At 34.9% G+C, this 25584-nt stretch overlaps 1 protein-coding gene across 12 annotated transcripts; it reads left to right on the forward strand.

Moving 5' to 3' along the window:
- Nucleotides 1–5370: 5370 nt before the first annotated feature.
- LOC124888528 lies at nt 5371–25430 on the forward strand. Of its 12 annotated transcripts, none has more exons than XR_007046909.1 (5): nt 5423–5590; nt 5746–5835; nt 23784–23848; nt 24637–24720; nt 24824–25430. XR_007046909.1 is itself a non-coding variant. In XM_047399075.1 (5 exons), the coding sequence occupies exons 1-5, from the start codon at nt 5572–5574 to the stop codon at nt 24903–24905; spliced, it is 354 nt and encodes a 117-aa protein (XP_047255031.1). In that variant the 5' UTR covers nt 5428–5571; the 3' UTR covers nt 24906–25430. The 12 variants fall into 12 exon arrangements, 2 of the variants coding, with proteins under 2 accessions (XP_047255031.1, XP_047255032.1); XM_047399075.1 differs by having other exon boundaries at nt 5428–5590; nt 5732–5835; XR_007046906.1 differs by lacking the exon at nt 24637–24720 and adding an exon at nt 17362–17442 and having other exon boundaries at nt 5437–5835.
- Nucleotides 25431–25584: the final 154 nt, after the last annotated feature.

Below are 25584 nucleotides of genomic sequence, written 5' to 3' on the forward strand. Positions count from 1 at the left end.
TCCGTGGAAGATACTCCACAAATATTTAATTACTAAACTCTATTTTGCAGGAGAGTCTTATAAGACTCAAACATATTATGAAACAATTCTATTATCCATAGAAAGTGCAAAGATTGAATATTTCCAAGCTTATAATGGAGAACCAGATTTGCAAGGGTTCTCAAAAATTGTTATAAAAAAATCATTACCCTTAGAGATTGGGGTACAACCTCTATGGAAGAAAGGCATATGTTGCTGAAAGGTTTCAAAATTAATTTTACGTATTGGGACTATATTCAGGCCTTCACCAACATATTATATTACAATAATAATAAGCATAAACATACATGGTTCATAAAGATATGTGTGAAGATATTCGATGAACCAATCCCTAACTGGTTTATTAATTGGTAGGCATATTATGGCCCAACTGTTCAGATATTACCGGATATATTTCTAAAACTATACAAAAGATGGACAAAGGTGTCCCCATTTCTGACTGAGTTATACCACTCAGATCATGTATGCAATTTAGACAAGATTGACCAGATGTACTTCTTTATTGAATTCTCCATTTTATGAATTCACAAATGGAATATTGAATTTGGATTTACTAAAGAACAAATACCTTGAATTTATAGGGTATTTTATAATAACTTCTGGGATAAGCTGATGCGTAAAGATCCCACAACTAAAAAATTAAATGGTCAAGAACTCTTGGATACTTAGATAAAAAAATTCAGGATTATGTTAATGCTCCTCAGAAAAATATTATTGAGGATAAATCTTTAAAATATATCTCTAGAAGGATCGTTGTTTATGATGGAGATAGAATGGAGATGATAGAGCAATATCTAGAAGAAGTTCAAAAAAAATTGATAAAAACTGTCGAACAGCATTCAAATACTTCTATGAAGGGCATCACCAGCGATGATATTATGGAAGATGTTCACGACTCCCAGCCAATTGATTCAGAAGATACCCTAAATGAGGAAGTCATAACCAGAACGGAGAAATTTTTCCGCGACTTAAAGAAGAAAGAAGACGAGATCTTTGAAAAGAAGTCTACATGAAAAACTTTCATGTTGTATGGGACCCGGATGTGGGACCCTTTTTACTATTTACACAGTAGATCCACTGTGCATAGGGACCCGAATGTGGGACCCATAAGTACTGTGCATAGATTCCTTTTTCTTTTCTATATATACGATCTTCATTTGTTAGGGAAAGTCAGAAGAAAAATTTTATTTTCTTTATTTCTCTCTCTAAGAAAAGTTTGCTCTCCCCTCTCCCTTGTGTAACATAGTTCAAGGTTTGAATGAAAGGGCTGATAGCTGTCGTTGTTTACTATTCCAGCCTTGCATCCGGCCAGTCTTAAGGTATTTACTTCTTTTAATTTTGTCATACTTTAATACGTTCTAACCCTCTCAAGCCGTGACTATGTCCGGCTGAAAGATTTTCATATCCATACCAGAGATCTAACTTCTCTTACTTAGTAAATATGAAAGATCCAGACTCTATCAAAATATGAAGGAATTTTCTATAGTTTCTTGACTTGGTTCCGAAATGGTTGGTACAGTCAAAATTAGTACTACTTATGGTAGCTTTGTCTTAGTGATTACGTATGGAAAGCCGTGACTTTTAAGCCCGTGATAATGAAGAAAAGGGTGTCTCTCTTCACGGTTAGAATCGCTAGACACATGGGCTCATCCTAAGTAGGTATTAATCTTCTGACAGGCTCCTTGTTCGGGTAAAAGAATTTTTTTCATATAGTCATTAAACTATTTGAAATTCTTTTATATTTCGGTTGGTGTCTCGGTTGGTTTTCCGACTAGACTTCCCGATATTAGTTAATAGGTCTGGTTGGCATGATGAATTACCGCCCACCTGTCCGATCCTATTAAATGGTATATTGTTAAAGTTAATTGATTTCAAAATTAAATAATCAAAATTTATGTAAAAAATAAGATAAGTTACAATTCTTCTCATATAAATATAATTAAAAATAAATTTTAAAATATAGAAATGCATAATTACCCCCCTGATTTTGTCCGAGTTTTGTAAAAAGACACTTAAACTTTCACTTCGACCTATTACCCCCCGATTCTTTTTTATTTCGTTGCAAACACACCATTTTTTGCTGAATCTCAGTCACAACAAGGAGAGTGAAATACACGCACCAATCAGGTGTTGCCATGTGTCAAATACGTTTAATTTCATATTTTTTTTATTTTTTTAATATAATTTTCCTTTTTATTTAGTTTAACACCCCACCCCCCCCTCTCTTTCCCCCCACCTCCAATCCAGCACCTCTACCTCCCTTATCTAACACCTCCCCTCCCTACCCCTCACGTCCATCACCTCCCCTTCCCTTCCCCCCACGTCCAGCACCTCTCCCTCCCTCTCGCCATCTCGCGTCCACACTCTCTCCGTCCAATTTTTTTTGTTCAAATCAATTCAAAAATTAGTTTTATGATTGAATTGAGTTTTAAGGATAGTTAAATAATTGAATTGAGTTTTAAAGATAGTTAAATGAGCTTTAATGAAGCTTTAATGGAGCTTTAAAAAAAAAGCTTCAATGAAAGAGCTTTGATGGTGACATTGTGTTGAAGAGCTTTAATGGTGTTGAAGAAGATATTATGTTGAAGAAGAAATAGTGGGTAGTTAAATGATATGATTTAATTGCAAAATGGAGCTTTAATGATATGATTTTAAAAAAAAAAAAAAAAAGCTTCAATGGAGGAGCTTTAATGGTGGCATTGTGTTGAAGAAGAAAGGGTGAGATTATGGTGATGATGATGATATTGTTGTTGTGGGCGTAATTGATGTTGTTGTTGTAATTGATGTTGTTGAGTGATGGTAATGAAGAAGAAGTTGGGGAAGAAGACAATGGTGGATGAGGGGTTGCGGGGGTGGGGTGGGAGGTATGAAATAATTTTTAAAAATAAACAAATATTATTTTTTAAAAAAAATATATATAAATTATATATTAAATTATTTTACACGTGGCAGCTTATAATTGATCAAAAAAGTCAAATTTGAGCTCTTTCACGCGCCTGTGGAGCGTGTGTACACGCAGGAGATCAAAATGGTGCGTTTGCAACGAAATAAAGAAAAATTGTGGGGTAATAGATCGAAGTTAAAATTTAAGTATCTTTTTACAAATCTCAAACAAGATCAATAGGGTAATTATGTATTTTCTCTTTAAAATATTAATCAAGAGTCACATATGTTGAATCTTAAAAAATAAGAAGTTCCACATCATTTGGAACAAATGAAATATGTTAGTACATCATGTATGAGTCCATCTGTTAGTACATCATATATGAGTTCATCCGTTTTCAATTGTTACAAAAAGGTTAATAAGCATTCTTTAATGTTACCTTTCATGTTCCAATGAACACAAAACAAGTTTTCATAAACTTTTGGGATTCATTAATTTTTCGTGTTTTCTGATTGCCACATGGCTGTTTGAGCAACTAAATAGTAAAAAGGAATACCCCCTCAATTCGTTTTACTCGCTTCATTTCGTTTTATTTGTCATGTCGTTTTATTTGTCATAAAAAAAATTTAGAATCGGGTGATATGAATTTTCATTCATATGAAAATATTGCGACATATAATACCTTTTTTATGATTTTTAAATATTTAAATTTTAATTTTTAAAATATTAAATTAATTAATCTAATTTAACTTTAAAAATTAATCAAGTTGACTCACTTAAGGGAAACATGACATCTATTTTGACACTGAAGGGATATTTGTCTAATTTAAATTTACACAACTTTTAAAAAATAATAACTGATATGAACATTTTATTATTACATTCGTTTCAATTCGTTGGATCTATTTTTCTTTTTAATTCGTTTAAGAAAGAATTTCCTTTTCCTTTTCAACAACTCTTTAGTTCCAACTTTTCACAAAGAACATATCATAACATTCAGAAGTCTTTTTTATTTTCTTAAACGTCGTGTCAAGTCAAAATATGTCAATCAACTTAAAACAGAAGATATATAATATTTATATTAATTAGGAGTAATATTTAGTTTCAGATTTTTTAAAAAGAATTACAAAAATAAATAATTAATGATACATGTAAACCATAGAAAATATGTTTTTTATAATATATTAAAAATTATAAGTAAAACTAAAAATACATCTTCATATAATGACCAGGTAAAAGTTAACACAGAGATAATCTAATGAATTAAGTGGATATGAGTGTTATTTGAAACAATTCCTCTTCTAAGATATGGTAATCCACGTACGAAATGTATTATGTGGCAATTTTAAAGAATAACATGGAAATATTTTCAGATGGATTGTTGTTCCAGAAAATGAATGTCATTACATCCCTCCTATTTCGTTTAAATTATTTGTGGTGTTTTTACTTTACATGTTTCTTAAAGAACAAATAGAAGGATTTTTTAGCCATTTTATTCTTATTTGTTTTTTAAGATGTAATTCTTTTTGTTTACTCTACTTTAAAGGTTCGGCATACTCATCAAAATGAAAATTAACAATTAATTGAGTTAGTTATTTTACTTAAAGATCATTTATCTCTCTTCTAAGATTTATGAGAAATTTGATTAGTCATTCGTTAGATAAGAATAATGTTGATAATATAGAAGAAAGGATCAAAAGTTTTGGTAATCCTTACAAATTTGTGATCCTCTTAGAGTGTTCCATGTGGCTTATTTTTTACTTGCCCTTTTCTTTCTTCCTGTCTTGCACTCAGTTTTGTTTATTTTTGTCTTTTGCTTGGGCACTCAATTTTTTTCTTTTAAGTCTTTTCAGGATTTTTATAACTGAAGTATCTTGAAATTGTAACTTCTTCCGTTCTAATTTAAGTATTTTAGCTTAATTAGACAAAAAGCTTAAGAAATAAAAGGAGTTTTTTTGCATCTTGTGATTTTAATTAAATATTTATTCCCTCCGTTTTATATTAATTATTCAATTTCTCCTTCATATGCAATTAAGAAATCATATCTAATAAAAATATCTTTACTAATTTCACCTGACTTAAGAAATTCTTTTTAAACTTTATAAATTTGTGTACACTTTAAAAAAGAATCACAAGTGTTTTGTAAATTGATAAGTAATTTAGAACTATTATTTTTTATGGATAACTAATATAAAACATATGGAGTATGAAGTTTTAAATTTTGCAGTCTTAAACTTATCATGTAGAATGCTGAACTTGAAAAATTTACTAAATATAGAAACAAACTCTCCTTTTTAAACAGATCAAAAAAATAAAGTAACACACATAAATTGAGATGAAGGAGAAGCAAAATTTTATGAATTATTTTAGCTCTTTACTTCCTCCTATTTATATAATATTCTATTTTTAAATGATATATTTTTTTTTCAATTTAAGAGGGCCCCAGACCCATTTTATTGCAAATCAAATAAAAATAACAGTGTCTAGTGTTGCAGGCCGAGGCAGCGACCCGACCCACATCTAATAAGGAAATATATACAAAAGGGAAAAAAATAAAAAAGAAAGTCAATCGACTGTTTTCCTAAATCAGCATAGAAGACCAAGAGGCTCAGTTGTGTGGAAGCTTCTGGAAGTGACCATCGGAGACGATGATCGAAGCTGACCTAGGTTCGAACACCACTCGCCATAGTTGAATCTCTACCACAAACTAACCACACGTACCTTTGTAATTCTACTAATTAGATCCAAGCTAGCTTCCCCCTTTTCATCACTTTCATCTAGATCTTTCACCACTTACGATTTTGGTAGATGTCATTCTGCAGCCTCAATGCTCTCACCAGGTGTCATGGAATCTAAGCCAAAGAAGGATGTTTCCATCGTTGGGATCCACATCATGTGAAAATGAATTCAAGGTTCTTCTGTCTCTCTTCACTAATAATTAAACTACATTTCTGACTATTTTGTAAATTTTTATATTCATAACCCCACAGATTGAACTTCAAAAGAAATTAATATCACTGTGTAAGTTATGTCTATTGAATGAATTTGATAGTTATTTACATATGGGGCTTTGTTATGTTGATATACTCTCAAAATTGTACAGTTGTAAGACTTGTTAACGAATTGACAATGGTGAGACTTGTAGCTGTGATGTTTCTAGTCTAATTCTCTAGTGATGTTGGTGTTGAATCTAAGATTAAGAAGACTTATCTTGTCTGCATTAATAATCCTTCTCGCTTGTGTTGGTAACTCCTGAAAATTAGTAAACTGATCTGTCCCTGCAAAATAAAAAACATAGTTAATTAAAAAATCTATTAGTTGGTTCCCTTCCCTGGCTAGGTGTTGCACCCGACATTCTCTTTAGTTCTCTAGTACTTGATCTTTTCCACATCCATTACAATACTCTAAGGAACCTTCCATTATTCATCAAGGATCCTCTTCATCATTAAGTTGTCTGTCTCTATCAATACTGGAAGGATATTACTATTCACATAGTACTCAATTCCTTGTAAAATACTTCTTGATTCTGCACATATACTTGTGGTATCAGAAAGTACCTCGGCTCTTGCATACACCAAATCTCCATCATGGTTCTTGATAGTAAAAGCAATAGAGTTATCCTCTGGGTTGACCTTGATGCACCATCTGTATTACATTTGAACCAACCTATCTCTTAGGTCTTTACCTTTATTAAAAATTAATCAAGTCAGTCCAAGAGGTAGGGATGTTTGCAACCATGGATATTTCCTTCTATTTATCCAGTGGAGGTTCAGATTTATTTCATAGATTACTCTGTGCCTTGACATTTCCTTCCCATAAACAATAGAGTTTCTTCACTTCCAAATTTGCCATAAAATTATAGCAGTGGCGGCCTGATAAATAGGCTTAAATTTAGGTACACATTCATAATTCCACCACTTTGATATAGCCTGCTTAACATGGACAAAAGGCCCCTGAATACCAGCAGCATTAGAAAAGTGCAACCAAATACTCCTACCAAAATTACCTGATATAAAGATGGTTTCTTGTTGTGGTTGCGTGCAGCATCTGTATCTTGGAACCATGTCAATTCCATATCTTGCTACCACATCATCCATTGGAATTTTCAGCATCCACACCCTTTATAATAAAAAGGATATCTTGAAAGGTTATCCCTGCATCCAAATTTTTGATAAGCATTCATCCTTCAGTTGTTTATGTCTTAAAATGTCCCATGCACTCTTCACTATGAACTTCCCAAATCTATTATCCATCCACCAAGGTCGGTTCCAAGGCTCTGATCTTTCAAAGATCTTTGTCTCAGTCACTACATGTTCCACAATCTCTTGTGGTAAATTCTGGTTCATTACCTATAAATTCCAATTCCCATCTTCTATAAAAGTACTCAACTACTCATCTATCTCCCCATTCATTATTAAATAAGCAGGTAATATTTATGTGAAAAGACCTAATCTAGTCCAATTATTAAACTAGATATTAGAACATCCATTTCTGGGTTCCCACCATATCTCCTATTCTATTTGATCTCTAGCCTTCAGTATTTTCTTTCAGATCTGAGAACCACTTCTCTCTTGTACTGCTACTAAAATTTATTTTTTTACAGTATTTATTCCACATAAAATTAGTCCACAATGATCTAGTGGTCTTAAAGGTCCTCCACAATTTGGCAAAGAGAGCTTTGGATACATCAAACAAACATCTAAAGCCAATTCCTCCTTCATTCTTCGAAAGACATAAATCCTCTCATTTAGCCGAGTGCCTACTTCTCCCTTCTTTATTATTACTCCACAAAAATCTTGCAAATACTCTTTGAATTTCCTGCAAGGTAAATTTAGTAAGAGCAAGTACAGATAGTAAATAAATAGGGATGCTTTGAAGAACATTTGAAATAGAAACAGCCTTTGCGCCATATGTCAACAATTTTCCTTTCCAGTTTTGAAGTTTGTCCCTCTCCTTCTTAATTAGATCATTATAATACATTTTTCTTCCATGAATGAAATATTGGACAACCTTAGGTATTTAAAAGGAAAAGGTTTTCTTTCAAATCTTGTGATTTGTTCAACTTCATTAACTAAAGCTTGTGTTGTTTTGCTACACAAATACAAGTTGTTTTTCTTCTTATTGACTAATTAGCCTGACACCAGTTCATACTTTTGTAGAACATAATTGTAACACCCCGCAAAATTCTTTCCTAGTCTGAGCCTTAGAGTGTGTTCTGTGAAGCGAAAATCCGGTCCCAAAAGTTTGAGAGGTGTCTTCCTAAGTGTGAAATACTTTGAACCGTGTAGAATTTTCCTAATATCGACTTTTTGTCATGTATAGCATTGAATAAGCTTTTCATCGATACTGAATTCGCCCAAATTCGATACTCGGGCAAAGAGTTAGAGCTATTTTAGTGAGACACTGTGCCACCAGGCACTTTAGCGCGTCGCGGAGCCATCAAAAATGACAATCGTCAAAATCCAGTGAGCCTCCACGATTATGGCGCGTTGCGCCAAGGATTAATTTCAAAATTGTTAATTTTCAGTGCACCAACGCGATTCCACCACGTCGCGGTGCCTTTCCAGTTCACAACCAAGGTGGCAACGCGATTTCCACCGCGTCGCGCCGTCATGCAGTTTCCAAATTGTCCAATTTCCAGTGAACTAGCGCGATTATGAAGCGTCGCTCCAGCATGTAAAATTGAGATTTTTCAGTTTAACTCCAAGGGCTTTTTGGTCTTTTTCCACTCTTTTTCAGCCCCTATATATACCCGATAAAAGGCTCTCAGCCTTATTTCCCATCTTCAACATCAAAACTAGGGTTTTACAAAATCAAGACCCTTATTTTTTCTTCAAGCACACTCAATAGAGATCAAGAGAAATCAAGAGGAATCAAGAATCTCTCCAAGAACTTTCAAGAAAAGAGTTTCCCCAAGGTATATAGATGTTGATTCTTGGGTTCCTTTCATACAAGAAGCTCAAGTACCCTTTTCTCAATCTCAAAGATTTTATGTTTATGAGTTGTTCATGATTCATGTGAAATGAAATTTATGTTCCAGTTATTATTGAGTTGTGATTCATGTTTGTTTATAAGGTTTTCAAGCTTTGACCCTAGTATGTGGAATTCATGTGATGTTCATGATAAATTCTCTTCAAGTTACTTGTTAGATGATGTGTTCACATCAATTAAGTGTGGAAATGGTTGAATAAGAAAAGCATGCTCCCCATATGTTTGATAAAATGCTTATGTGAAGAATTAGGGCCATTATAGCATGTTGATTAGGAAACCCCAATTGTGTGCAAGTTCATGCATGCCAAGTGTTTGTTGAAATCCCTTAATGAATGAATTGTGGTATGATAGCATAAAATCCCCAATTATGTGCAACACATGCATGCCTAGTGTTTGATGAATGCCTTAGTGAATGAATATGCCATGATAGAATGGAATCCCCAATTAGGTGTAGACCCATGCATGCCTAGTGTTTGTTGGAAGGCCTTAGTGAACAAGTTGAGACATGATAGTAGGAAATTTCCCAATTACGTGCTCTTTGATACATGCTAAGCTTCTAATACATGCCAAGACTAATATACATGCGAAGTACTTGATGCAAGACCTTGTTGAATGGAGTATGATCTAGTAACATGTTTCCCCTATGCTATTATATGTCTATGATTCCTAACTGCTTGAAGTGATGCTTTAGTGATTGTGATGGTGAATATATGGTTGTGATTTCTAAATGCTTGAAGTGATGCCTTAGTGATTATGATGGTGAGTATATGGTTGTGATTCCTAAATGCTTAAAGTGATGCCTTAGTGATTGTGATGGTGAATATATGGTTGTGATTCCTAAATGCTTAAAGTGATGTCTTAGTGATTGTGATGGTGAATATATGGTTGTGATTCCTAAATGCTTGAAGTGATGCCTTAGTGATTGTGATGTGAATATATGGTTATGATTCCTAAATGCTTGAAGAGATGCTTTGGTAATTGTGATGATGAATGAATGGCCATAATTATGACTAGTCAAGAATAGTTATGTCTTACTTTTGTGTTATCGAGTCCTAGGGGTATTTATACCCGACAATTTAGCTGTTGTTTAGAGCATGTGTTAGTTTTCACCATAATCCTAGTCGGGCTATGATTCTCAAAACTCAGTGAATTATAGAACTCTGTATCCTCAGACAGATACAGAACTTAAGAAATCTCAGTATTCTTTGTAATCCCCGTATTGCTACTAATCTAGCCTCAGCGTTGTACTCAGCTTAGATCTAGTTGTATTCAAGTGTTCTGTTTTGACCTCGGTAGTGACCGAGTAGTTTATTCAAGCTCTGTATCGTCAGTCAGATATCGTGATTCAGTAGTATTCTATCAGATACGAAACTATGTGAATTCAGCTTAACTTAGTCAGATCAATTAAGGAACGTGATCGTATCAGATTTAGTTCAGTTTATGTTCAGTTGAAAATTCAGTTCAGAGTCTTTCAGTTGGGAGTAGGAGCTAGCACCGAGTGAGGAAAGGGATGGCGACTCCCCGTTAGAGAGAGGCTGAGTTGCTAGGAGCAATCCCTGAACTCCAAAACTGCATAGCCAGCGTAGGATGTAGGAGTCCTCGTCAGTAGAGGTTGTCACCGCTGGAGAGATTTGAATATTATATTGCCTTAGGTTGACTTCCTGCGAGGGTCATCCGTTAGAGAGGCTTGACTAGAGAGGTCTTTACCCATGGCATGGTATTGACACCCTTCCAGCTGGGGTTACAGGTTGGACCCTGCCTATGGAAGGTTGGAGCTTGTCGATTAAGTAACTACTTCCCACAGTTGCAGTTTCAGTATCAATCTTTAGAAATCAGGACTATGAGGTACAGTCGTCTATCTCAGTGAGGAACTCAGATAGTTTCATTGATTCATGACCATTCGTCAGATAAGTTTGGTCTCAGATTCAGTTGAGTATTCTTGTTATCAGATCCAGAGATCTCCCGATAGATAGACTTGATCTCAGTCTCAGATTCAATTGAGTATTCTTATTATCAGATCCAGAGATCTCCCGATAGATAGGCTTGATCTCAGTCTCAGATTCAGTTGAGTATTCTTATTATCAAATCCAGAGATCTCCCGATAGATAGGCTTGATCTCAGTCTCAGATTTAGTTGAGTATTCTTGTTATCAGATCTAGAGATCTCCCGATAGATAGGCTTGATCTCAGTCTCAGATCCTGTTGATTATTCTTGTTATCAGATCCAGAGATCACCCGATAGATAGGCTTGATCTCAGTCTCAGATCCTGTTGAGTATTCTTGTTATCAGATCCAGAGATCTCCCGATGGATAGGCTTGATCTCAGTCTTAGATCCTGTTGAGTATTCTTGTTATCAGATCCAGATATCTCCTGATAGACAGGCTTGATCTCAGTCTCAGCTTCTGTTGAGTATTCTTGTTATCAGATCCAGACATCTCCCGATAGATAGGCTTGATCTCAGTCTCAGATTCTGTTGAGTATTCTTATTGTCAGATTCGGACATGATCAATTTTTTATCATTGATAATAGATTCTGGAGTCATCCATTAAAGAGAAGTTGATATCCAATTTCGTTAGTCAAGAGCAGTGAGCTCAGAATTCAGTCATTTATGTGAGTATATTCAGTTAATCAGTTATTAGTATCAAATGATTTAGTGATTCAGTATCTCAGTGTTAGTAGTGAGTTCAGATGACAGTAAAGTGGCATCTGAGTTTCAGTATCTAGGGTTGTGATGATTGTGATTATGGTTTGTACATTCTTGCATGTGTTCTCATTCGGTACTCTCATGATTATTTAGTTATGTAACTGTTCATGCATGAGCCCTTGCATTTAGCCTTACCTCATTTGCATACTCGGTATATTCTCGTACTGACGCATTTGCACTATGGTGTTTTGTTTGACACCATAGATCTAGAGGCACGTGATCCAGAGTTCCCTCAGCATTTCAGTCCTAGTCAGCAGCAGTAGACATAGAAGTGAATCCTCTTATAATCCTTGTATTATTATTGAATCAGACTTTATTTATTTTCAGTTGACGGAATTAGTTGGGGATATATCCCATCAACTCCACAGTTTAGACAGTTAGAGGCTTTTCGGACTGATGTATTAGTATTCAGTTTTCAGTTTTGAGTATTTATGGATATGTTGAACCTTATGGCTTGTTTCTGCCTATTTTTCTGCATTTATTTTCAGATATTATGCAGTGTTCATGGTACAAATATCATGAAAGAGTTAGCTTGTGGTCCTTCGGGTCCATGAGCACCGTGTAACAACTAGGGAGTAGTCTCGAGTCGTTACAAACCTGGTATCAGAGCCTAAGGTTCAATAGTGTCCTAGGGAGTCTAAAAAGCCACATCTAGTAGTTTTTTTTGCATGGGTTTGTTGTGTGCCACATTTATGTACAAGAGGCTACAAGATGTTTTAGGAGCAGTTTTTCTTCTTTCAGTGTTCATGTTGTGCAAGTGAGCATGAGCTCAAGTTGATCCTCAGTCTAATCCACTTTTTTCTTTCATTTACAGAGTATGCCTCCTCGCAGAGATTATGTATGTGGGGTTGATGACCAGCCCTCCTCAGCCAGTAGATCCTGAGAATAAGAGTGCGCCACATGCCGAGTTTCGAGCAGTTTTTCATGCGCTAGCACAAGTTGTGACTAATGTTCAGAGCAACCTCCAGGCTGTAGCCCCACCTTAGCAAGATGGGGATTCAGCCGCAGCCAGGATCAGAATTTTTATGAAAATGAACCTGCCAGAATTCTTTGGGTCAGTAGTAGGTGAGGACCCACAGCTTTATCTAGGGGAGGTAAGGAAGATTACCCAGATTATGCATATTTCTGAGGAGGAGAGTGTTGAGTTAGCATCCTATAGGTTGAAGGTATTGCTCATGATTGGGTAGTGATTTGGAAGGAGGGTAGAGGGAAAGATGCAGCTCCCGTGACTTGGCCAGAGTTTTAGGGTGCCTTTCTAGATAGGTTTTTCCTGCTAGAGATGAGAGAGGCTAAGGTAGAAGAGTTCATGAACCTAAGGCAAGGTTCTATGACAGTGAAAGAGTATTGTCTTAAGTTCAACTAGTTAGCTAAGTATGCTCCCGACTTGATAGCTGACCCTAGAGCGAGTATGAGTAAGTTTGTGACTGGTGTATCCGGGTTAGTATTGAAAGAATGTAGGGATGCTATGCTTCATAGAGATATGGACCTTGCTATACTGATGATGCACGCTCAGCAGATTGAGGCAGATAAGATGAAGGAAAAAGACAGAGTGAGCAAGAGGGGCCAGGACAAGTAGTCGTGGTTTCTCTCAGGAAGGGTCACAGGGTGGTAACCGTTCCCAGCATAATTGGAGATTTCCCGTACCAGCTTCATCCTCAGTTAGTGTACCTGCACCTGTGTTCCAAGGTGTCAGTTCTGGTGGAGCGCCAGGCTCCAAAGCCCAGAGTAGTACTAGTGGTGTTCGTACCTATCCGTTTTGTGAAGAGTGTGGCAAGAGCCACCAAGGTGTGTGTAGATCCGGTAGTGATGTGTGCTTCGGGTGTAGTGAGCCAGGCCATAGAATGCGAGAATATAGAGTGCTAGCTCAGTGGGGTAGACTCTCTGCGCTTCAGGCTCTCCTTGATTGGGAAGGATTCCCTGAAATAGACTCGAGGTATGTTATGAGTCCTTCGTCTTTGTAATATGCATTGTTTGATCCTTTGCTTCCATTTTGGACTTATATGTTAGCATGAGTTTTAGATCTCAGTCGATCAATTATGATCCAGTTCGTAGGTGCCCCGTGTACCGCCCCAGTGTTTTAGCGAATTGTGTTAGAGGGACATAGAGTCCCAAGGGGGAAATACCCCGTGGTACTACAATGTTTGCATGTCCTTAGACTCATTCAGTTGCATATTCAGACTCTCATTATAGGGTTAACATCAGTTATTATTGCACTGCCAGTCATTCTTTCGAGAGTCAGTTCAGTCAGGCATTCATGCATTAGATATGGACGTTTAGTGGGAAGAGTTCAGCTTGTCAGTGTGTTCAGTACTGCATTCATGAGATCAACCCAGTTATGAGTCCATGCATCAAATATGCATGTGTGCTATGAGAATTCAGCTATGAGTATCTTCAGTCGATTATCCCATGCATCAGATATGCATGTCCAGTATGAGAACTCAGTATGTCGGTTGTTCTATTTGTGTAGTCATGTCTTGAGATATTCTTGTTCCCTAAGTAAGTTCAGTTGATCAGTATTCTTGGTCAATTAATCAACATTCGAGGACGAATGTTTCTAAAGGGGAGATAATGTAACACCCCGCAAAATTCTTTCCTAGTCTGAGCCTTAGAGTGTGTTCTGTGAAGCGAAAATCCGGTCCCAAAAGTTTGAGAGGTGTCTTCCTAAGTGTGAAATACTTTGAACCGTGTAGAATTTCCCTAATATCGACTTTTTTTCATGTAGAGCATTGAATAAGCTTTACATTGGTACCGAATTCACCCAAATCCGATACTCGGACAAAGAGTTAGAGCTATTTTAGTGAGACACTGTGCCACCTTGCACTTTAGCGCGTCGCGGAGCCATCAAAAATGGAAATCATCAAAATACAGTGAGCCTTCGCGATTATGGCGCATCGCGCCAAGGCTTAGTTTTAGAATTGCCAATTTTTAGTGCACCAATGCGATTCCACGGAGTCGCGGTGCCTTTCCAGTTCGCAACCAAGGTGGCAACGCGATTTCCACCGCGTCGCACCGTCATGCAGTTTCCCAATTGTCCAATTTCCAGTGAACTGGCGCGATAATGGTGCGTCGCGCCAGCATGTAAAATAGAGACTTTTCAATTTAATTCCAAGAGCTTTTTGGTCTTTTCCCACTCTTTTTCAGCCCCTATATATACCCGATAAAAGGCTCTCAGCCTCATTTCCCATCTTCAACATCAAAACTAGGGTTTTACAAAATCAAGACCCTTATTTCTTCTTCAAGGAAAATCAATAGAGGTCAAGAGAAATCCAGAAGAATCAAGAATACTTTCAAGAAAAGAGTTTCCCCAAGGTATGTAGATGTTGATTCTTGGGTCCCTTTCATCCAAGAAGCTTAAGTGCCCTTTTCTAAATCTCAAAGATTTTATGTTTATGAGTTGTTCATGATTCATGTGAAATGAAATTGATGTTCCATCTATTATTGAGTTGTGATTTATGTTTGTTTACAAGATTTTCAAGCTTTGACCCTAGTATGTGGAATTCATGTGATGTTCATGATAAATCCTCTTCAAGTTGCTTGTTAGATGATGTGTTCATGCCAATTCAGTGTGGAAATGGTTGAATAAGCAAAGTATGTTCCCCATATGTTTGATAAAATGCTTATGTGACGAATTAGGGCCATTATAGCATGTTGATTAGGAAACCCCAATTGTGTGCAAGTTCATGCATGCCAAGTATTTGCTGAAATGCCTTAATGAATGAATTGTGGTATGATAGCATGAAATCCCCAATTAGGTGCAACCCATGCATGCCTAGTGTTTGATGAACGCCTTAGTGAATGAATTGTGCCATGATAGCATAGATCCCCAATTAGGTGTAGACCCATGCATTCCTAGTATTTGTTGAAAGGCCTTAGCAAACAAGCTGAGACATGATAGTAGGAAATTCCCCAATTACGTGCTCTTTGATACATGCTAAGCCTCTAATACATGCCAAGACTAATATATGTGTGAAGTACTTAAAGCAAGACCTTTATTGAATGGAGTATGATCTAGTAACATGTTTCCCCTACGCTATTATATGTCTATGATTCCTAACTGCTTGAAGTGATGCCTTAATGATTGTGTTGGTGAATATATGGTTGTGATTCCTAAATGCTTGAAGTGATGCCTTAGTGATTGTGATGGTGAATATATGGTTGTGATTCCTAAATGCTTGAAGTGATGTCTTAGTGATTGTGATGTGAATATATGGTTATGATTCCTAAATGCTTGAAAAGATGCTTTAGTGATTGTGATGATGAATGAATGATCGTGGTTATGACTAGTCAAGAATGGTTATGTCTTACTTTTATGTTATCGGGTCCTGGGGGTATTTATACTCGATAATTTAGTTGTTGTTTAGAGCCTGTGTCAGTTTTCACGATAATCCCAGTCGGTCCAATGATTCTCAAAACTCAGTGAATTATAGAACTCTGTATCCTCAGACAGATACAAAACTTAAGAAATCTCAGTAATCTCAGTAATCTTCATAATCCCCGTATAGCTAGTAATGTAGCCTCAGTGCTGTACTCAGCTCAGATCTAGTTGTATTCAAGTGTTCAGTTTCAACCTCGGTAGTGACCGAGTAATCTATTCAAACTCTGTATCGTCCGTCAGATACCGTGATTCAGTAGTATTCCATCAGATATGGAACCATGTGAATTCAGCTTAACTGAGTCAGATCAATTGAGGAACGTGATCAGTATCAGATTTAGTTTAGTTTATGTTCAGTTGAAAATTCAGTTCAGTGTCTTTCAGTTGGGAGTAGGAGATAGCACCGAGTGAGGGAAGGGATGGCGACTCCCCGTTAGAGAGAGGCCGAGTCACTAAGAGCAATCCCTGAACTCTAGAACTGCATAGCCAGTGCAGGATGCAGGAGTCCCCATCAGTAAAGGTTGTCACCGTTAGAGAGGCTTGACTATTATATTGCCTTAGGTTGACTTCCTGCGAGGGTCATCCGTTAGAGAGGCTTGACCAGAGAGGTCTTTACCCGTGGCACGGTATTGATACCCTTCCAGTTGGGGTTACAGGTTGGACCCCCACCTATGGGAGGTTAGGGCATGCCAGTTAAGTAACTACTTCCCACAGTTGTAGTTTCAGTATCAATCTTCAGAAATCAGGACTGTGAGGTACAGTCGTCTATCTCATTGTGGAACTCAGAAAGTTCCATTGATTCATGACCATCCGTCAGATAGGCTTGGTCTCAGATTCAGTTGAGTATTATTGTTATCAGATCCAGAGATCTCCCGATAGATAGGCTTGATCTTAGTCTCAGATTTAGTTGAGTATTCTTGTTATCAGATCCAGAGATCTCCCGATAGATAGGCTTGATCTCAGTCTTAGATTCAGTTGAGTATTCTTGTTATCTTATCCAGAGAACTCCCGATAGATAGGCTTGATCTCTGTCTCAAATTAAGTTGAGTATTCTTGTTATTAGATCCAGAGATCTCCCGATAGATAGGCTTGATCTCAGTCTCAGATCCTATTGAGTATTCTTGTTATCAGATCCAGAGATCTCCCGATAGATAGACTTGATCTCAGTCTCAGATTATGTTGAGTATTCTTGTTATCAGATCCAGAGATCTCCTGACAGATAGACTTGATCTCAGTCTCAGATCCTGTTGAGTATTCTTGTTATCATATCCAGAGATCTCCCGATAGATAGGCTTGATCTCAGTCTCAAATTTTGTTGAGTATTCTTGTTGTCAGATTCGAACATGATTATTTTCTTATCATTGATAATAGATTTCGGAGTTATCCATTAAAGAGAGGTTGATCTCCGATTTCGTCAGTTGGGAGCAGTGAGCTCAGAATTTATTCATTTATGTGAGTATATTCAGTTAATCAGTTATCAGTATCAGATAATTCAGTGATTCAGTATCTCATGGTAGTAGTGAGTTCAGATGATAGTAAAACGGTATCCGAGTTTCAGTATCTAGGGTTGTGATGATTGTGATTATGGTTTGTGCATTCATGTATGTGTTCTCATTCGGTACTCTCATGATTATTCAGTTATGTAATTGTTCATGCATGAGCCCTTGCATTTAGTCTTACCTGATCTGCATACTCAGTACATTCTCGTACTGACGCATTTGCGCTATGGTGTTTTATTTAACACCATAGGTCCAGAGGCATGTGATCCAGAGTTCCCTCAGCAGTTTAGTCCTAGTCAGCAACAGTAGACGTAGAAGTGAGTCCTCTTTATTCGAGGATGATCCTTGTATTATTATTGCATCAGACTTTGTTTATTTTCAGTTGACGGAGTTAGTTGGGGACATGTCCCATCGACTCCACAGTTCAGACAGTTAGAGGCTTTTCGGACTGACGTATTAGTATTTAGTTTTCAGTTTTGAGTATTTATAGATGTGTTGAACCTTATGACTTGTTTCTGCCTGTTTTTCCATATTTATTTTCAGATATTATGCAGTGTTCATGGTACAGATATTAGGAAAGGGTTAGTCTGTGGTTCTTTGGGGTCATGAGCATCTGTAACGACTAGGGGGTAGTCTCGGGTCGTTACAATAATCATCTACAAGGATCCCCGTTTTGTAGATGTAAATATGATATTGTCATCAACATATGTCAAGTGGTTTATGGTGGCACTCTATTTAGGCATGACATGTCCTGTGTATTTCTATTATATAGAAGATATGGTTTCGACATGCCTGCTTTAGCAAGCTGCTTGATCCGTAATTTTACTATATCACATCTAATTAATTACTGCTTGCTCCATGATTTTACTATATCACCCCTAACTAATTATTATAAATTATTAATATGTTAAAAAATTAACAATATTTAATTTAAAAAATAAAATAGACATTTGACATTTCTATTTCAGCTGCTTCAATCGTGATTTTTACTATATTACTCATAATTAATTATTATAATTTATTTATGTATTGAAAAATTAATAATATCCAATTTGTGATTATACTATATCAGCCTAATTAATTATTATAAGTTATTTATGTATTAAAAAATTAATAATATTTAACTAAAAAATATAAAATAAACATTTATGACATGTCTGTTTCAGCTGTTTCAATCGTAATTTTACTATAGCACCCCTAATTAATTATTATAAGTCATTTATGTACTAAAAAATTAATAATATTTAATTAAAAAATAAAATAGACATTTATGACATGTCTGCTTTAGCTGCTTCAATCATAGTCTTGCTAAATATCATCCCTAATTAATTAGTATATTAAGTATTAAAATATTAATAATAATTAATAAAAAGGTAAAATAAATATAAAAATGATAAATTAACTCTTGACGTTTTAAGTTATAGTAGCAAATCTCAGTCATATGATTAAATATTCATACTTCAAAATGCATCAAATTTTGTTATTTATATGAGTAAAAAGTTATACATAATTATCTTGTGAGATAATTTGACTCCTTGAAAAATCCTATCAAGTAGTTAATATATTTTGTATATTCATGTTTTATAATTCATAATTCGAATTGACATCAATCTAACCTATCATACATAGTCAAAATATCTTAATGTTGGGCCCGTGCTGACACGACATGCCCTTCTAGTCTTTAATCATAAAGTAAGGCATTTAGGGCCCTGGACAGTGTTTCTGAAGCAAGAATGAATAAAGCGGGGAATAAAGAATCTCCTTGCTTAACACCTCTACTGGAATGAAAGGATCCATGAGATTGGTCATTAATTAGTATAGAATACCAATTATTAGTAAGCAACCTCCAGATTAAGTCAATAAAAATCTCTAAAAATCTCATTTTTCCATAATACTTTAGTTAAATATAATCAAGACACCCTGTCATATGCCACTGTCATATCTAACTTTAGTATTACATTTACTGATTTTCCTCTCTTTTTAATGCTAGTCACAATTTCTTGGGTCAAGAGCGCAATCTTAATGATGCACCTTCCCTTGACAAATCTTGATTGATTTGATGAGATTATTGACAAAAGTAGAAAATTCATCTTCTTTGTACCACCTTGGAGATAACTTTATTAATAAAGTTACATAGACTAATAAGTCTAAGATCAGCAAAAGTTTGAACCACATTATTCTTTAGAATAAGAACCACATTTGTATGAGTAAAGGACTTAGTCAATGAGTCACCTGCAAAGTAAGCTTTTACTACACTGAGAACATCTTCTTTTATAATTTCCCAAAAATATTGATAAAATTTCCCATTTAAACCATCTGGTCCACCAGAACTAGCCCCTTCCAATGAAAAAACTGTTGCTTTGACCTCCTCAATTATGGATGTTGAACACAACATTATATTTTCCTCCCCAGTCATATTTAGAGATATTCTGTTAAGGATTTCAAAATTGGTAATTTAATCTTCTTGAGTTAATTGTTTCTCAAACACCTTAATGGCTTCGTCTTTAATTTGCTTCATTTCTTCAATCCAAACCCCATCAGCATTCTGGATCCTTCTAACTTGAAATCTTCTTCTTCTATCATTAACCAAATTATGAAAATAAAAAGTGTTTCTGTCCCTCATCTACCTGCTAGGTTACTCTAGCTTTTTTTTAGTATTCTTCCTCCAGATGCAAATATTTCTTCAATTCTGCTTTGAGCCATCCACAACACCATTTCTAAGGAGTAGGATCTTCTTCAAATAATTGTTTCACAATCTCCTCCCTAATTATGAATTGCTTGAAGATGTCCTAATAAGTATATCTACTCCATTTGGTCAAGGCTTTCTTAATTTTATTTTTTTCTCTTTGAACATTAAAAAAAGATGCCCTACACAAACAGCTTTCCAGTATTGCTCCACAATCTGTAAAGAATTTGAATGTTCAGTCCATAAACTTAGGAATTTGAAGGGCTTCCTAATTAATTGGGACTGATTTTTCATTGTAAGAAAGAGAGGGGCATGATCTGATCTTGTCCTTGCTAAGTGTTTAAATTGTGTACTTAATTTGAATATATAATTATGATGATATTAATAAGTTTTTTAAAAAAAAAAGTTTAAGATAAACGAATTCTTTCAAAATCAAAAAGATCTTACTAAACTAGTACTATGTAATTAAGGCACTGTGGTGAAAATCGCATCTTATTATTTTATAGAGAAAAAAGAATTACATCAAACTAATGATGTCATAACTATAGATCAGAAAATCAATTAGATTACTTTTTATTTTTTATCATTATAGATTTCGACAAAATTAATAACAATGAAAATTTAGCAACAATACACATTATCGTGTCATTAGATTATATTTATTATGCAGTTAAAATATGATACAAATTAATTTTTTTAGTTAAAATGTTATTATTTTTATATTTAAAGTTAAGCACATACCACGTCTAACTAGTAGTAATATTATATAGATATAGAAGGGGGAGTTTTGGAACAACCAATGACAAATTTGTTATTAAGCTCAAATGAGCAAATATTAAATATCAATAAAATATCCACTGCCTTCAAGATAATTCTGGAAACCTACGTTTCCCCTTCTGCATTTGAAGTGTTCATTGAGAGCTTTTGCATTCTCCTTGCAATTTAAAGTCAGTGATTGTCTTAAATTTTTCATGTATAAATATTAAATATCAATAAAATATCTACTGCCTTCAAGATAGTTCTGGAAACCTTGTTTCCCCTTCAGCCTCTGAAGTGTTCATTGAGAGCTTTTGTCTTCTCCCTCCAATTTAAGGTTAGTGATTGTCTTAAATTTTTTCTTAATTTTGTTTCAATTATCTTCAAATTGCACAATTTTATTGGCTATTTTCATTGTTGTTATCGTTATTATCCATCTTGATTTCATGGTATATTTTGATTTTTTAAATTTTTTGTCAACTTCTCCATCTTAAGTTGACTGTTTATGTTGTGTCCTACACATATGGTTGATAGGCCATTTACAGACATAGTTTATGATAATAGAAATGGTTTTCTTACTATTTTGACAGAGCCATTAAGTTGTGTAGAGGGGTCATTAATTGTACAGCAGGTTAGATTTCCTGAAGACTGATTTCCTTTATGATTGGTACATATTAATTAAATAATGACTTACCTTAGGCTATGCGAATTGACAGTATAATAACTGCGGTATCTAGGTTAGCTTGCACACACTCGACTAATCCACCTATGTTGGACTAAATTTCCAATAGTGTTAACCTCTTTAGCTATCAATTTTAACTTTTTCATCCAAAGCTGAATGCTTCCATAGATCTTTTATCTGAAGTGGAACTTAAGTGTTATTGTTGTGATACTAATTGTAGTGGGGGGTTGTGTATAACCTCAGTATTAATCTATTGATCAGGCTTCTTTGTTTGGGCTCCTCTTACTCCATCAGCCATCAGACTTTTTGGCTGCTCTCAGTTAAATTATTTGCCAACAGTTGTCATTTCGCTGGCATTGTCCATCGAGATAAGTCTGTGGTAATGGATGTAGAGTAAACATCTTATTTTACTTACTTGAAACTAGCCAATATTTCTGTTACTTTTGTCTCAGTAAAGTTGCACTACTATTAAGTAAAATAACCGTTCTGATCTTAAACTGTTTGGGCATCTTGTTGTCATATATAACTGCAAATGGGAGTTGGTACATTGGATGTCTCATCCACTAAATTCGGATAGCTGGTATTGAGAATTAGGCCCAGCAGTATAACCTACCAAAAAAAAAATTAGTGTGATAGTTCACTCAACAATGGTTATTTCAGTCTGTCCTTTACAGGTACCAGCTATTTTTAATTCTCTTTTCTTGAATCTTTGCTACAGATTGTTGTAGATTTTTATGTGCCAATATTATTATAGTTATATATGTTTATATATTACTCCCTCCATTTCAAAAAGAACGACGTACTTTGACTTGGCACAAAGTTTAAGAAAATAAAGAAGATTTTTGAATCTTGTGGCCTTAAATTAAAATTGTGTCAAATGTACCAAAATTTTCTTTAGTCTTGTAGTCCTAAATATGCTATGTGGAAAGTTGAAATTAAAGTATTGCCAAAAATGGAAAGAGGTCATTCTTTTTTAAATGGACTAAAAGGGAAAGTAGGTCATTCTTGGTATTACTTTCTATGTCAACGAGCTTAGCTGCATGTGTTTATGCAAAAAATAAAAAATGAAATTTGTTTGTGTGCGTATGAGAAGAAGTTTAGTTCCTTACCATAATAGAATTGACAACTAATTTTAGGACCTTTCTAATTCACAGATATGAAAAGATCTTACACAAGTAAATAAAGAAAAACTAGGATATCACAGTAACTCTAGCATTACTAAATCTAAAAGAGCTAAGAAGGATATTGGGAAATATATCTCCTTTAGTAGTAATGGAGAAAGCTACTTCTGTTGGCACTATCATGACAACATGTTTTACAGTTACTATGAACCTTACAAATGGTTCTGGCCCGCTTTAGCACATCTCAACTAAATTCACACGATACAAACATTCTGTTACTTTTTTCTCTTGAGATGGTCCTCCTCAATGGTTCAGGAGGCGACATATTCACACTGTTATGGTCTTTCAAAAATTGGTTAACAAAGAAAAAAATTAATGTTTTAAGTTCTTTAGTACTTCAAAAAATGAATACAAATTAAAATAGCAACACGGTGATGAAATGAATGATTAATAAATTTTACCTTAATAATTTTTTTTAAGTAATCATTCTCCATGAGAAGCTCCAAATGTTAAACTTCAAATATGCTTCATGGGTCTTATAAACATATATAAATGTCGATATAAGACAAAAACAAAAAAAAAATGAAGGATCAAATGATAGAATTTTTGAGATAGTCAAAAGTCATAAAATTAATAAAAAGAAACATCTTTCTAGCTTACCAATCTCATCTCATGTGTTCTAGCTGCACCCTCCTTATTTCTAAATTTTTGTTTTGTCATTTTGAGAAGCCTTTGATCTTCACTCATGACAACTCCTCTATATTTCTTTTTCTGCCTCTTCCTACGAGTCTTTTAGTCATAATAGAAGTACCTTATAACAGGGTCTTAGGAATTATTTGCTATGTTAACAACATTGTTATAACATTCAAAAGCATGATTATAAGATGGATGTGCATTGCTACTTGTATATTGTGAGGCCATTTCTTCGATCATTTTTTCAGTCTCATCTACATCTTTTCCCAATTAATCGATATTGTCATTAAGATCTATTAATGTTTTTGTTATTGGAGTAAATTTTGTTCTTTATATTTTCTTTCGATTTTATGCAGACTTTTTATCGCATTTCATCCCACTCAGATGTTTCTCGCTGTTGCCATTGGAAGCCATATAATCGGTACAAATTGAATCACATATGCTTTATGTTTTTTGTTAATAAACTATATGATGATACTAATCGCATTTTAATTGGTCAAAATTTGATCCATATATGGAAAGTAAGAGTGCTTTGATTGATATTGGTTAGCCTATTGTTCGTATGGCTTATAGTCCAATAAGTGGACATTGTGTAGTTGCTACTCTTGAGATTAGTTCATTAAATATCTTTAATTATTTCTGTTAAAACCTGCAAATGATAACACTTGTTGTGTTACCATGAAAGTAAGTGTAATGAAAGATCATGGCATTAGGCTCGTGTGCTAACTTTCAAACCCCAAAAATAATTAACTAGACAACTTTATCTTTCCAGGATTAGAATATTTGAATAGGTTATCAGTTTAGATTTATCGAGAAAGCATGAGAAAATGCTTTAGATGGTGATATACTGGCTTAAGTTTTATTGGTAATTTATTTATCTAGGAAGGGTGATTAGTGATTATTAGATCTAACTACACAAAAGACTTTTATTTGCACTGATCAATTGATTACCTTAATTTTCTTTGTTTGAGACAAGGGTTGGGTGCTGGGCTACTGTCACCAGCATTCCACTGAAAATACCAGATAATTATTCATTCAACTCTTTCTTTTTAACCATATAAAGAAAAGCTCATTTCTTTTCTCTAGATTATACAGAAATCTTCCTTTTTCATTTTTGCATTATTAACATTCATTTCTAGTTGAGTATAGAATTTTTTTCAAAAAAAATTATGATTTTCTAGAATTAAACCTTTTTGAATTTTATTGAAGCTTCTGTTTATTGGATTTCACAAAAAAAATCAATGGGAAGACTTGGTTAATTGCTGCTTTAGCTTTAGTTTTGTTCAGATTCAGGTAACATTTCGTTTTTCTCTTTGGTGGGATTTTGTTTTTATGAGTTACAAAGTTCCTTTCTCCACACCTGATACAAGCCAAATGGCCATCTATGCTTTTGAAGACATCATTGGAGGTCAATGAATAAAGACTCAAGACTTGGTTACCTCGAGGACACAAGAACATGCATGGAGGACCTATTTTGAGCATGACATAAAGCAAATCCATGTGTGGAAGATTGCGTGGGGGCTTACCTTTGATGCCAACCCAAGTCCACAAGTGTTGAAGGATGACCCCTTGGTTTTGGAGCATTGAAGAAGCACCCTTCATTAAGGGTATTTTGGGGATTACACTTGTTGGAAAGACACTCCATGACCACCCCTTTCATTAAGGGTATTTTGGTCATTTTGCTATGTAATAAGCTAGCCTATAAATAGTCTTCTATTAGATCATTTGCTCTTTAGGTGATTATGGATATTTGAGAGTCATTGAAAGATTTTTTCTTCTCTGAGAGTGTAGTGTAGGGTTTGGAAAAGTCATTATTGATCTTTGCTTAGAAACGGTGGTTATAAGGCGGAGTTGATTCCCTTAGCGGTCACCATAAGAGTTTGGTGTTGTTATTGCGGGTCTTAGGGGTCTTATCATTTGATACACGGTTTGGTTCCTTTTTCTTGTAATCTCGTATGTCAAGCTATTTATCTTACTTTATTGCATTTATTTGTTATTTTGTTTTTCTTAGTCTTCATCTCTTTAGGTCATTCTTCTATCAATACCTTACTTGTGGTATCATAGTGTATATATTGTGTTGTTATTATAATGAGATCTAAACTATTACACAAAAATCTATTTCGAACAGTCTCTTTATACCATAAGGGTTAGGGATAA

Source organism: Capsicum annuum, chromosome 11 (assembly GCF_002878395.1).
Source record: "Capsicum annuum cultivar UCD-10X-F1 chromosome 11, UCD10Xv1.1, whole genome shotgun sequence".
Classification (NCBI taxonomy): Eukaryota; Viridiplantae; Streptophyta; class Magnoliopsida; order Solanales; family Solanaceae; genus Capsicum; species Capsicum annuum.